Below are 13,778 nucleotides of genomic sequence, written 5' to 3' on the forward strand. Positions count from 1 at the left end.
TGTACAGTTTGAGCTTTTGTCACATTTCTGTTACATCACTTCTAAATGCATGAAGACACTACAATTTCACCTAATGTAGTTATAGTCTTATGTCTTTCATCTCATATTTAAAGTCATGAAAAATGAAAATTTCTGCTGTTGTAGGGGGTGAGGAAAATGTATACAGCTACCCTTACATTTATTCATACCCTCCCATTAAAAATATGGGAGAAAAAAAAAACCAGATGGTTCTTTACATGGCCATTTGGTTATTCGGTTCCATAAATTATTTTTCAGCCAGTATCTTTCCCAGTCTGCCTGGGACCAATATGCTGTAGATATGGGCTTCTATTGCTCTGGTGCTTATGGCTTGCTACCATGATTAGTGCCTCTGTGCTGTTATGTCCTCTCTAGCCAATGGTAGGACTTGTTCATATCAGCCACTTATCGGCCAGTGCTATATTCCATGCATTTTTATTTTCTCATAATGGCTCCAACAGTTACTTTTCCAGTTTCCATTGCCCGAGATGTTCATTAAGCATTTTATTTGTTGGAGCCTTGAATGTTTTATCTTGGATAGTATACACAGTATACACATACATAAACGACTCAAAAAGTAAGGAATATTCAACTTGTAAGAGAAATTCACAGAAAATGTCAAATCTTGGTGCTATACAGACATGACATTGTAAGGCATGTATCTTTATCTGAAGCAGGTTATTGTAAGAAAAGCTAACAGTGGCATGCCATATAAAATTACAATTTCTCAGTATGTTGTCATGTGTTAGGTGTCATGTTGGTCTGATTATGTCAAATGTTAACAGAATAATGAAGAAGACGGATTAAAAACAAGTTGTCGGTGAATCAGAACATTTAGTGGACATTGTTTTGCAGTTATTCACTTTGTTAGTCCAACTTATTCACTTTGTTAGTTCAACTTATTCACTTTGTTAGTCCAACTCAATCTGTTGGTTTCCTTATATAGGCTACTATAAATTGGCTTTCATCATGTTTTTTTTTTTTTTCTGTCTGTAAAGCGTCTTGAGATGGCATTGCCGTAGATAGATAAAGTTGAATTGAATTTAATAGAAAACAGTATATTAACAAAACATGGTAAGTATGTAAACAGTTGTACATGTGCATTCAGAGTTCACCTGTAAAACTTCTGTATTTTAGGTTCATTCTAACATCGTACAACTTTTTGTGGTTGTTAGAGCGAGAGGTGACTTCCGAACAAAGGCATTAAAAGGTTGCAGTACCACTTCTGACCACTACGGTGGCGGTAGAGCTCAGAGCCGGAGCCGAGGCACGTTGACGTCAGCAGGATGTAAATGCAGCGCCTCGCGGCCCGATCGGTCTTTTTCCTCTCCCGTGCTCTAAGGGCGGTAGGCCTGCTGTCTGTCTCTGGAAGATTTAACATCACAGCAACAAAATGATCATCTACAAGTGCATCATCACTGGTAAGTAAACGCGGTTTGTGTTATCCGTCGTACATAAGTGAGTAGTGTTACAGCTGCGGATGTTATGCTGTTAGAAGGCGCAGTTAGCCTTTCTAGCTAACTCGTGTTTATCGTGGTTCAGAAGTTAAGCCGAGACAGATGCTAACCAAAACTGTCCAGAAAAAGCTAATTTCAGCCGCTGAGTTAGCCACCATTTTGTTGCGGCGTTAGCGCAAAGTTTTCGCTCCTAATCTATCTCCCGGAAAGTTGTCTAAAAGTAAAAGTGGTCTGAATCTCGCTTGGGTTTTTAGATGGAGAACCGCGGTGCTGGAAATGAATACGAGGTTGAGTCATGTTGGATGTTTTAGTCGGCCTTTTAGCCACATGTTAGCTACAGTTTCACTGTCCGGAAGATGTTTCCAGACTAAGAAATGTTCCCCACATCACGGCCTTTTTTTTTTCTTCTTTTTTTTTTTTTTGCCTAGCACTACAACAAAATTTAGATCAAATTACATTTTCATTACTTTTTTTTTTTTTTTTTTTTTTTTAAGTTAGTCGCCTTTTACCTATTGTGTGCCTTTTATTCTGTGTTGTACTTAAATGTTTTCATACGTGTAATTTTCTTTGGTTGATCCTTTTTTCTCTTCTTTGCAGGCGATGAGATGTTCTCGGATATCTACAAAATAAAAGATACGGGGATCTTCTATGAGGTGGAAGGGAAGGTGAGCTGGTTTGGCGTTGTCTCTGTATGGCATCATCACTGCTTTAGTGATGAATCACTGTAGAAATGTGTCATACACATGACTCAGTCTTACGTGCAAAGTCTCTGAGGAGAATAAATACAATCATTGATAGTGTTGATGTATGATGTGTACACCATTACTTTTTTTTTTTTCTTTATCAGCCCAAAAGAACACACTGATGCAAGAAGCCAAATGTACACTGATGTCTGCTTTGTTTTATTCCATCATATGCCCACAACAACAAATTAAATGTTTTTCTGCTACTAAACTACAGAACGTCACCAGGACAGACGGGTTCGATGATGCTTTGATTTCAGCAAATGCATCAGCTGAAGAGGCCAGCGAAACCAACGAGTCAGCCGTAGTCTCTGGAGTAGACATCGTCCTCAACCACAAACTGCAGGAAACTGGCTTTGACAAGAAGGGTTACATGGCTTACATTAAAGATTACATGAAGGCGTGAGTATCTCTAGTTGTGTACATTTTTCACATGTTATGTCTGTAATTGGCTTTAGCATAAGTAATTCAGAAATAAAGTTTTTTTTTTTTTTTCTTCCCCTGAATTGTCTGAACTATTGGCATTTGTTTGATGGACCCCTAACAAGTATCTCATTGTCCAGTGTGAAGGCAAAGCTGCAGGAAACCAACCCAGATAGAGTGGATGCCTTCATGAGTGAAGTCGCACCCGAAGTTAAGAGGATCATTGGAAACATTAAGAACTATCAGGTAACTATAGGACTGAATGGTGTTGGCAGAGACCAAATGTTAACCAGACTCTTACCATTACGTCTCCTCTCATTCTGGTGGGCAGAGCTGTATAATCTAGTTGGAATGGCTGGCAGCCTTTAACACGCTCTTTTCTTGGCAGTTTTACACAGGAGAGTCCATGAACCCAGACGGCATGGTGGCCCTACTAGACTACCGTGAGGATGGCATCACACCATTCATACTTTTCTTCAAAGACGGTCTGGTGGAGGAGAAATGTGTAAGTACTCAGAATCTGTCTAAAACACCTCCTTGTGTCCAGCAGTAGTTGCGCACATGCTTGATTTAAAGTTTAACATGTGTTCATCTTTGTTACAGTAACAAAATGGAAAAACTTCTGCTGTTCATTTGACTGCCGCTTCCCAAAATGCCCCCAAGAGCAAACTGATGGAGAACTACACCCTGCACCATGCCTGACTGGACACGCCCCATCACCCACAGTTCAACTCTCAATGTTGAGAGGAATTGAACATAATTTGGTCACTGAATGGTTTTTAATCTTTTCTTTTTGGCTTATGCAGTTTTTTCCTTTTTTTTGGGGGGGGGGGGATCTTGGGTCCAGTTTTGTCATTGAAAACAAAAGGCAGAACTGCAAGTGGAGCAGGTGTTTTTCTTTTTCCTCCTCTCTGCGTACTGTTTTAGCAACAATCTACACAGTTTAACATCCTCAGACCTCTGTGTTTGGGTTTGTGGTTGCATTAAAATCCATCTACAATGCAAGGACTTTGGGTTCAATTTGAAAATAAAATCAAGTACCACTCAATATTGTGTTGTGAGAAAACTTTCTTTTGGTTTTTATTGTAACAGATGGGAAGAAACAAATGTGTATGTTTAAGAGGCTTTTATTTAGGTACATTTGGACTGATGTAAATGCCTGTTTCATATCTACAACGTGTTACTTTAGTGTTTCCTCTTTTTTTTTTGAGCAATATATATTGTTGCAGAAAAAAAATGTAGCACAGCCTGATTCTTGGAATGAAATACTGCTAGTTGGCTTCTGTTGAGTGTGCGTGAAAGGAGCTTTTTTATGTGAGTCACATGCAGGTGTGTAATGTAATGGTAGCAAAGTGTTGCTGGAAAATTAGCTGCGTGTCATGTTGCAGGATGATCAGAGTTCAGTGAGGTAAAGACTTTACATGAAACAGATTTACTTTAACAAAATGACTTTATAAATAACACAAAACTTACTTCAATCATAACCTCTTACAGAAATCAGCCATGTGGCTCAATATTCATTTCTATCAAATGAGGAAAAAAAACAACAAATGTTCTCATAATTCAAAGTTTGCGTCTGCCAGACATGAGGCTCCTCTGGAGAAACCTTTGCCAAAGCTACGTGTTTTGTGTCATCTCTTCCTCAGCGGATTGGTAGTGTCTGTACTCCGGCTTTAGTTCCCAGGCGCTTTTGTGTGCTCCTTTACGGCTGCATGTCCCAATCTCCTTCAGGATTTCTTTAAGATAGGTCTGCATGATACAGCAGAAACATGGTGTAGCAATCTCACACAACATAATTTTCTTTATGTCCATTGTAATCGACAAAATCAAACCAAAGGTTTGGGTCTTTTTTTTTTTAAATTGTGCATTAGACAGGATGTTAAGGGAAAAAAATACTTTAATTCCATTCTGTCAGACAGGAAGATTACACTGATAAAAGTCAACTTTAAAAACCTCCCAAAATGTAAATGCAGTTTGTTTGAGGGAACAACTCCCATTCTTTTGTCTCAGCAATGAATATTTCATATGGTGTCCACAGTGAAGTTGGGGTAGCTTTGAGAAGGAGGGGATCAGCTGAATGGTTTGTCTGGTGCTACTAAAATCTCTCCATCGCCTGCTTTTTTTAATTCCGTCTTTTAGAGTTTTTAAGAACCTTGGCTTCGCTCTAGATATTTGTTTGTGTGGCTTATCCAATTGACTTCTGTTGGAGCTGAAAAGTTACTGAGATAATAAGGAAATTGACCAGCAGATAAATGTTTCTTTCAGTGAGGAGATGGGAAAGCAGCTGTAAATTAAAAAAAAGGGTAGCTTTCCAGCTAGATTTGAATGGAAACCAAGAAAATGACTCTAAAGATGGCAATCTCGTTTTCCATATGTTTACACCATCCTCCAGTATGTGATGCTGTGCTTTCATGCATTAAAATGTTTTGAATAGCGTTAACTCTTTTTTACTGTTTTTGCTTTCAGAAAGGAAATACGAGATCTCCAACATTATCCTGGATAATATCCGGCAGAATCATTGTCATGTGTGTTACAGGGAGTTTTCCCAGCATTGACCACATGGTGTTGCTATCGAGCTAGTATAGCTGTGGCTACTGTAAATAACAGATGTGCTCCAAGACTTCTCACAATGGACATTTTGGTTACTTTAGTTCAGTTAATTTGAGTGTTGGCCAAGTGCTTTGGGAGAGAAACGATGGTGTGGAGTGTATTTGGGCGTTTGACTCCTACTCAGCCGATGGTTATGCAATCACATGCAATCACGGAGAGGAGGACCTCGAGGTCTCATCAGCACCTACACAATGCTGCTCACTGCGGGCTGGAATAAATCCACTGCACTGGATCAATTTGTGCAGTGTGTGTGTGTGTGTGTGTGTGTGTGTTGGCCCACATTTGAGCCACAACAGATAGCATGAATAGGCATGGACGTCATACTGTGGGTGATTTGTTCAAATTCAACAAAGCAAGGTGAAGAGTGGGCAGGTGTGCCGTTTTGGGATTTTTACTTCCAGTTCCATTGTTGCAAGTGTGTTTGTTTGTGTGTGTTGTGTACTTCATCATGTATTTCTGTGAGCATGCATGCCACTAACCACAGGTTGTTTGGTGATGTCCACCAGGTCTTTGAAGCTGTAATACTGCTGCTTCTCGAAGGCAGAGAAAAGCATGTCCAACACAACTTGCCGCTCAGCCCTCACCATCTTCCCTTCAGACTTCTTCTTCTTCTCATACTCCACCTTTGGATCACATTCAGCAAAAAATAACTTAAGATAGTGACAGTGAGAGAGAGAAAATGCAAAAGACAAGACATGTGTAACAGATAGCATATGTGAAGGGAGTTATTTCGTATAGTCAAAAGGAACACTTCAGATGCAACACCATCCAGCTTCCACTACAGACTGAAAATCTGTTGCCATAAAACCACACTGATGTACTCTGATGTTCCAGTTGAATTTTTGTACTGGGAATGTGGAGCAATTTAGAGCTCAAATGGAGATACTAAAAGTAACCAGAGCTCATTTTGCAACACAGTGTACTTTTACTGCAAACAAATGCGCTGTTTTCAATTTTCTCACCCCTAAACAGCTTCACACTACCTCACTTCAAAACAATTATTCTTTTAATAAAAGAAATTCATTTAATAAAATCTAGTTTTGTGGCTAAAATAAGCTCTTGATTGTGTCAAATTATTCTGAAAGAATCTCAAATGTCAGCTTTTACCTCACAAACCCCTTTTAAAATGCAGAATCTCAATTCTAAACAAGTTGGGACGCAGGGTGAAATTTATATTTCACCCTGCGTCCAAATGTTTTTGGAATTTGGGTTGTATAATATATAAAATATTCTTTCAGTAAATGGGCAAAGAAGAAATATCTAAATAAGCCAAGCTGCTTTGCATTTAAACTGCAGTCTAAGAGATGTTCACATTGAATCATGGAGTTGCAAATGCATAACTACTAAACATGTGGTTTCCATATAGAAAAGCTCTTTATTTTATCTTTCAATATATTCTAACCAACCAAAGGAAACTACAAGATTAATAATCTTTGGCTCAGAGTTTAAAAAATACAAACCTTTAAAGCTAAAATACTTTTGTATGAATTATCTCTTTTTATATACGGCTCAGAGACCTTTCACTTTGACATTTGGTGCAAGTCTGTGCACTAAAGGTTCACCAGCAGATTAATCTGATTGCTTATCACCTTTCAAGCAGCCGCCATCACCTCAGAGGGACAAAAGGAAAGAAAGAAATATCAGCTTTGGCATTTTGGGCCAGACTTGCCCGTATATGATCATGCCTCAAATCTGTCATGTCAGATGAAAACTCCTCAACTCAACTTCACTTTATTTAAAAAAGCACTTCAACACAACACCAGCTGAACGAAGAGGAAAAACGTTCAGAAAGTGCAGTGAGATCTGAATAATGGAAATTAATGGGTTAAAACATGAAACAAAAACAAAAAGTGAAAACGTTAAAACATTAAAAACAATAAAACAATAGATAAATAATAAGCAGAGTCTAATGCTGGATAAAATGCCAGGACATAAAAATGGGTCTTCAGGCAGAGGCAAAGAATTCAATAGTTTGGGAGCAACGACCTCAAATGCTCCGTTCCCTCTGAGCTTCTGCCTCGACCTCGGTACCTCCAGAAGGAGCTGATCAGCTGATCTGAGGCACCGGGCTGGTGAGTAAGGGGAAAGCAGCTCAAAGAGGTACAGAGGAGCCAAAGCATGTAAGGACTTAAAAAACAAATAAAAGAACCTTAAAATGAACTCTAAAATGCACAAGAAGCCAGTGAAGCGATGCTAAAACAGGCATGATGTGGTCTCTCTTACCTGCTCCAACCATGTACCCCTAACTAACCCATGAGTCCAGCCCAGGGTGTAGAAACAGAGCCTTTGTGTCTGCTGCCTGCTCCCCTCTTATCTCAGTTTATCAAACAGGTTCAAGAACAGAATTTTTAACAAAACGATGCAGTCAGATCCATAACTCTTGGATTCTCTAATAACAACACCTCTAAAATAGCTGCATCAGGACATTTGGACAGAAAAAGTGACTAAATAATCTTAAGTATTTTACACTTCTGTGTATTGTCCATTAACACCAACCATTGACTGTAAAGGACACCAACACAGAAACATCAAACATATTTTGATCCCAGTGTAGCCAATTATCAACCTACAAGCAACAACAAGCTTAAAAAAAATCCAATGTGCTGACTCACAGTTAATGTTGATGAGTAATGGTTTAAAAATGGTGTTCTCACTTTCAATAAGATGGTTTTACTGCAGAAAAACATAAAATAACTAACCAATTTCCACCAGTGACTACAACCAGTTAACCAGTCAACTTAACCAGTTAACCAGCTGTCCCTCAGATGGAAACTCTGACATCATCACCTAACTGAATAAAATATGAGAAACTAATGTGGTGAGAACAAAAAGCTGTCTAATGGATGTCACCATAACTCTTTGACATCATAAGCAAGCATCTTTACCACTAACTGGTTCCTATGGATCAGGCTTACAGGGTTTAACGGGTCCATTCAGTCAGAACAGAACCGCAGTGATGCGAAACCAGTGCAGTTAAATCAAGTGAATCAAACTGGTGACAAAGACGCACGCAGATAGAGCCCTGCTGGTGTGCTTCTCACATTGAAATGGTGGTTGGCCACGGGCTTAAAGGCTGTAGGGATGGCTCTATCCAGCTGCTGCGACAGACGCTGAGGCTTGACGGACTCAATCTGCAGCCTGCCACACAAACACAGGAGAGAGAAAGTTAGCTTGGTGTGTCTGATGAGCTTGATGTCAGAGCTGACAGATGTGGCTGTTGGCAGGAAGGCAACTGTCAGCACCTCGAGGTGAAACTGAGCAGATATGTAATGGCAGCGCTTCTGTTCACAGATCCTCTGCTTTCTATTTATTTTCTATTGACCGTCATCAGCTTTGACTTGACCAATCACTGAGCACATTTTATTTAGACTTCTGATCGACTGCAGACTCAAATGTCAAACACAAGGCGCTGCATCTGCCTGGTGCTCGAGGAAAATCAACCCATCATATTAATCCCTAAAAAAAACCAAAAAAACCAAAAAAAAAAACGTTTTTGTACTAAATTAATGTAATAATGATGCCAAAGCAGATTGAAAACACAATCTGCCTGAATAAAAACAAAGGTTTTTCAACTATCAGAGTGAAAAATGGGCTTTTTATACAGTTTCAAGAAATGAAGGGTTAAATTGTCAACAGAAAAATCATGTTCTCACACACACTCAGATGCCGCCATGACGACACAATGGCCTTCATATTCTGCAGGCTGCAGTGTTGGAGGGACATTTGTCAGCTGCCATCAAAATGAGTGATAAAATTGGATCCAAAAGAGTTTTCTCCACAGTTCTGTAATGAAGCCAAGTTACATAATCTAACTTCAGTTCAGCAGTAGACAAAACTATCTGTATCAGCGGAGGAAAATACTGGCCGGAGGTTCGCAGCATGAATCTCTTTCCTTTTTTTCCTTTTTTTAAAGCGTATGCCAAAACACAGGAAAGTGGCTAAGAAACAGGAGGAAACTCTTTTTCACACTTCCACTCATAAAGTCGTTTTCTTTAGAGAGCCTCAGCGATGTGATGGCTGACACACCAATACAAACTGCTGCGTGTTTGCCTCGGGTTGGATTGTAGCAGCGCATCTAACACAGTGAGGCTGTTGCTATAGCAATGCCATCCACTAACTCTAGCTGGAATAACAGATTTCAATGAAGAGGAGACAGACCAGTTTGGTTAAAAAAGAGAGAGAGAGAGAGAGAGAGAGAGAGAGAGAGAGAGTGGATTCAAGTGTTTTATGTGCACAAATGAACATGACAGTTTCTCTCCTCTTGTTGGAATTCATTCACATCTCTACAGAAGGTGCGTTTTAGGCCTGAAAGAAGCTAAATCAAAAGTTATACAATAAATCCACAAAGCTTTGACGGCTTTTATGTTTTGATTTGTGACATCACAGGACACTTTTCCTTGTTGTCTCTGAAATGGTCCCAGTCCAACAGATTGTAGCTTCACTGCTGGATCATGTTTATGATGTCATTTTTTAACCTCTTTTTTTTACATGGAAATTTAGCTTAAATGAGCAGATTCGACAGGAAAGTGAAATTCACACATTGTTTACTGAGTACAAAGACATGCAAAAGTCAAAGTGTTGGTCAAATAAAACAAAATGACTCGTGCTGTACATGTCTCGCTGTACTTCCAAAAGTTTACAAGTAAGAAGCTACATTGACCCTGATGCCATAACAAGTGGAGCTATGTGAAGCCACTGACCACCGGTGTCAAACTTCAGTCACTGAAGGCCGCTATCTTGAAGGTTTTTCCCTATTCCAACACACCTGACTGAAATTAAAAAGTTGTTGTGAAGACGTGAACAAGAAGCTGTTGGAGGCTTTTGACTCAAGCCAGGTGTGTTGGAGCAGGGAAACAACAAAAACCTGCAGGATAGCAGCCCTCAAGGAAAAGAGTTTGACACTTCTACCAAAGACATTCATACAAAAACCATTTGATTAATAAATATAAGGAGGAAGGTTAGTTGTATTAATACTACGTGAATGTTGCACATATTTCTATATTTTATGTTGTATGGTATTATGTAATAGAACCGTATTATATTATAATATGGAAATGGTATAATAGCATCTTGTAGATATATTATTACCAAATTGATGTCACAATCAAATTGATGGTTTTGTTAGTACAGTTATTATTAATGTTATGGATTTTACCATTATTATTATTGCCATTATTATTATTATTATATCACGGATGGTAGCAATGCTGTTATTGTAGTTGTGTCATTGTAATTGCTATGGATATTGTTATTGACATATATAAGCTTATGCTTCTCCCCACTCTGTTTTGTGTTTTTGTTTGTCTTTATATTCTGCATTCAAAATGTTCAAATCAATCAATCGATACGTTATATGTCATCTAAAAGAGTTAAGCTTTGAAGCTTTATTGCTATTGTTACTGTTATTGATCTTGCACCAGATAGTTCCAGATATCAGGGAATATCTGGAACTATCTGGTGCTTCAGACAATCTTCTCTCCATGGGAAATCCAAAACTGTTTTTGTTTGGATAAATATACATTTTGATGTTTTTATTGGCTCAAATTTGGCATCAATGAACTGCAGCTGCGTCTCACTTTGTCATCACCTACATTCCTCATAGGAGTCCAGTCAATGTCTTCTTCATAAAGACTGCTCGAGCCTGATGAGTGAATCTAAAGCCTTAGCCTGCTGAAATGAGCTCAACTCATAGATAGTTAACCTTAACTGCTTTCACAGTTTGATCAACTGGACCCATCCAAAAACAACTCAAGAAAATTTTCAGCAAATTACGAACATGTTTACCATAAAAGCTCTAATCTACAACAGGCTCTGTTGACCCCCACCCCTTTTACACATGACAAATGAAGCACATGTGGCATTATGTTGATACAACTAATTCAACGTTAATATTTTAAACAAGCTTAAATACAGTTAAAGACTATTGCAAATGACTTTTATATTTCTTTGTATATTCTTCTTTATTACATGGTCAAGCTGTTTTAGAAACAGTCTGTAAGGATGGACAGGCTGTGACAGTTTAGTTTTATGCACTAAACAAGAACAAAACTTTCATTCATGTTGTTCCACAAAAGAGTCAACATTATTGGAATCTAATTTTAACATCGATTTGCTTTCGGCTTTACTCCATTAATTTAATTTGCACATAATTAGGTTCACTTAATAAGCACCTTTCAACCTGCAGCCTCTGAGATAAGAGCTCCAAAAGGTCACTCACCTTTTTATCTTCATGTAACTGTCAGAGGCGACCGGCTTGCATTCAGCTCTGTGCACCACCATCCCTTCCAGACTGATTTCATCTAGAATAGAGACAGTGCTTCAGCTGCTTAATCAGAATTTAGACCAAAAAATGGAGATGCAACCATTCTGTTATGGGGTAAAAAAGGTTATTTCCATATTTTCTTCACATAAAACTTACACATTTACAAGAGGAGTGTTTTCTCTCTTTGAAATATTAAAAAATGTATATATATATATATATATATATATATATATATATATATATATATACATACATATATATGTATATATATATATATTTTTTTTTTCTTTTAAATTTTGAGGTTAATGATGGTAAAAGGGTTATAAAGCACCACTATGAGACCACAATGGCTGGTGATGAATAATATATGACTGTGATGGGGATTGTGCAATCTCGTAGTATGTTTAGAGGATTGAGTTTAAACTAAAAATTCATCTGAAATGTTTTCTGTTTGTTCTGCAAATAGAAGAAAAACAGAATTCACAAATTATTGGATTGTCCACCCAAGACAAGGCTGAGTTTAAACCATCAGGAAGCAGGTGACTTTTACCCCATCAGATTATGTGTTATTACAACAGTAATCTTGATAATTTAACCGTCATACCAGACTGAAGTTAATATGATTAACCATTTCTGATTTGTAATTTTTTTCATGTTAACCTCATTATAGCAATAACAGTACCAGAAACCTTACAAATCTAAATACATTAATATAATTAAAAGTAACTGAAAAAGCATTAAAAATCAATTCAGTCTGGATGTTGACTAAACATCCAAGGAAGGAAAGGAAACTAACAAGGTCTCGCTCCAGCAGAGCTCAGCAGAGATTTAACTAACGTGACAGAAGGACAGACAGTCCTGCAGCTCTGGGACCAAAAGAATAATGGACACAAGGGGTTTCTATGGAGAAACCAGACTTTCACTCAAATGAAATTTACACTCACTGAAAAATTGTAAGTAATCAGATTAGTCTGCAAATAAAGACCAGCTGGTGAACCTTTTGTCTACAGTCCTGGGTGGGGGTCTCTGCATTTTGTGTTTCTTGGTGCGCCAAATGGTTTTAGTAGTTGAAGGTTTGGACTGCAGGGAAGATAGTCCAGCAACTGGATCCATCTACTAAAAAGCCATGCTGTTGCAATAGACAGAAAATATTGTTGAGCATCACTGTGCTCAATTATGTCATCTGGATACTAACATATGTTATTCTAAACCTGGATAGTATTGCCAAGTTTCTAGTTCCATAGGAACCACTGCAGCCCCATGCCTTCAGAGACGCCATGTCAACCTCAGAGGAGAATCAACAGACTGGTTGGAGATGATATAAAACCAACAGTAACTCAAATAACCACTGGTTACAACTAATGTTTGCAGAAAACCATCTCTGGACACACATGTCCATGAAGCAGATGGGCAACTACTACATCAGGGGCCCATCCTAGAAGATGGAGAGACTGGTCTGATGAGCTTCCATACGGCTGCAACATTTAGATGACAGGATTAGAATTTGATGAAAACATGAATATACAGATCCGTATATCAATGTTTCAGACTGCTGGTATTGGTGTCATGGTGTTGGGGGAATACTTTCTTGGCACACTTTGAGCCCCTTAGTAACTTAGTGTTGTTAAACACTTCAGCCTACCTGAGTATTGCTGATCATGTCCATTCCCTAATGACCACAGAGTAGTATCTTCTAAAGGCCACATGATGCATCATGTCACAAAACTCAAATAATCTATACAACTGTGTGACAATGAGTTCACTGTGCTTTAACGGCCTCCACTGGCACCAGATCTCAGTCCTATAGAGCTCTTTTGGGATGTAGTGGAAACAAGGAGATTCTCATCATGGACGTGCAGCCAAGAAAATCAGCAGCAACTGAGTGATGATACCACGTCAAGACAGAGCAAAATCTCTGAGGAATGTTTCCAACAGCTTGTTGAATCTATGCCATGAAGAATTAAGGCAGCACTGATGGCAATAGGGGATCCAGCCTGATTCTGGCAAAGTAAGCCCAGTAACATGGCTGGTGATTTTATAGAGTGAGCTGAGGGGCAGCATAAGCTGTCATTTAGAAAACCTCAGTTTAGGAATATGCAGGCATGTATCTCCAAATTGATGCCAAACAGCCTGCAGATATTACAAAAATTAAACTTTGCAGGTAAAAAATTGGCCTGTCTGCATTCTTTATCTGTCCTTTGTTAAAACACTGTAAAACGAACGAAATGCAATGAAGGAGAGAGTGTTGAGTGGCTGGACCCTACA

General features: G+C 38.6%; 2 protein-coding genes across 2 annotated transcripts in view; one reads left to right on the forward strand and one right to left on the reverse strand.

Annotated features, from left to right (window-relative positions):
• Positions 1 to 1,290: 1,290 nt before the first annotated feature.
• On the forward strand, positions 1,291 to 3,689 carry tpt1 (tumor protein, translationally-controlled 1). Its single transcript, XM_079254536.1, has 6 exons — positions 1,291 to 1,439; positions 2,073 to 2,140; positions 2,436 to 2,620; positions 2,782 to 2,887; positions 3,030 to 3,146; positions 3,245 to 3,689. Exons 1-6 carry the CDS (start codon positions 1,412 to 1,414, stop codon positions 3,245 to 3,247), a joined length of 507 nt encoding a protein of 168 aa, XP_079110662.1. The 5' UTR covers positions 1,291 to 1,411; the 3' UTR covers positions 3,248 to 3,689.
• Positions 3,690 to 3,827: 138 nt separating this feature from the next.
• The window catches only part of LOC306766715 (general transcription factor IIF subunit 2-like), a gene marked incomplete at its 5' end in the record, with an annotated part of 67,114 nt that continues 57,163 nt past the window's right edge, over positions 3,828 to 13,778 (reverse strand). Inside the window, 4 exons of the mRNA XM_079254535.1 lie at positions 3,828 to 4,390; positions 5,731 to 5,874; positions 8,293 to 8,389; positions 11,469 to 11,550. Coding sequence (XP_079110661.1) covers positions 4,259 to 4,390; positions 5,731 to 5,874; positions 8,293 to 8,389; positions 11,469 to 11,550 — 455 coding nt within the window. The 3' untranslated portion in view covers positions 3,828 to 4,258. The remainder of the gene's footprint in view (positions 4,391 to 5,730; positions 5,875 to 8,292; positions 8,390 to 11,468; positions 11,551 to 13,778) is intronic.

Source organism: Telmatherina bonti (assembly GCF_933228915.1).
Source record: "Telmatherina bonti genome assembly, chromosome: 15".
In the NCBI taxonomy this organism is placed as follows: Eukaryota; Metazoa; Chordata; class Actinopteri; order Atheriniformes; family Telmatherinidae; genus Telmatherina; species Telmatherina bonti.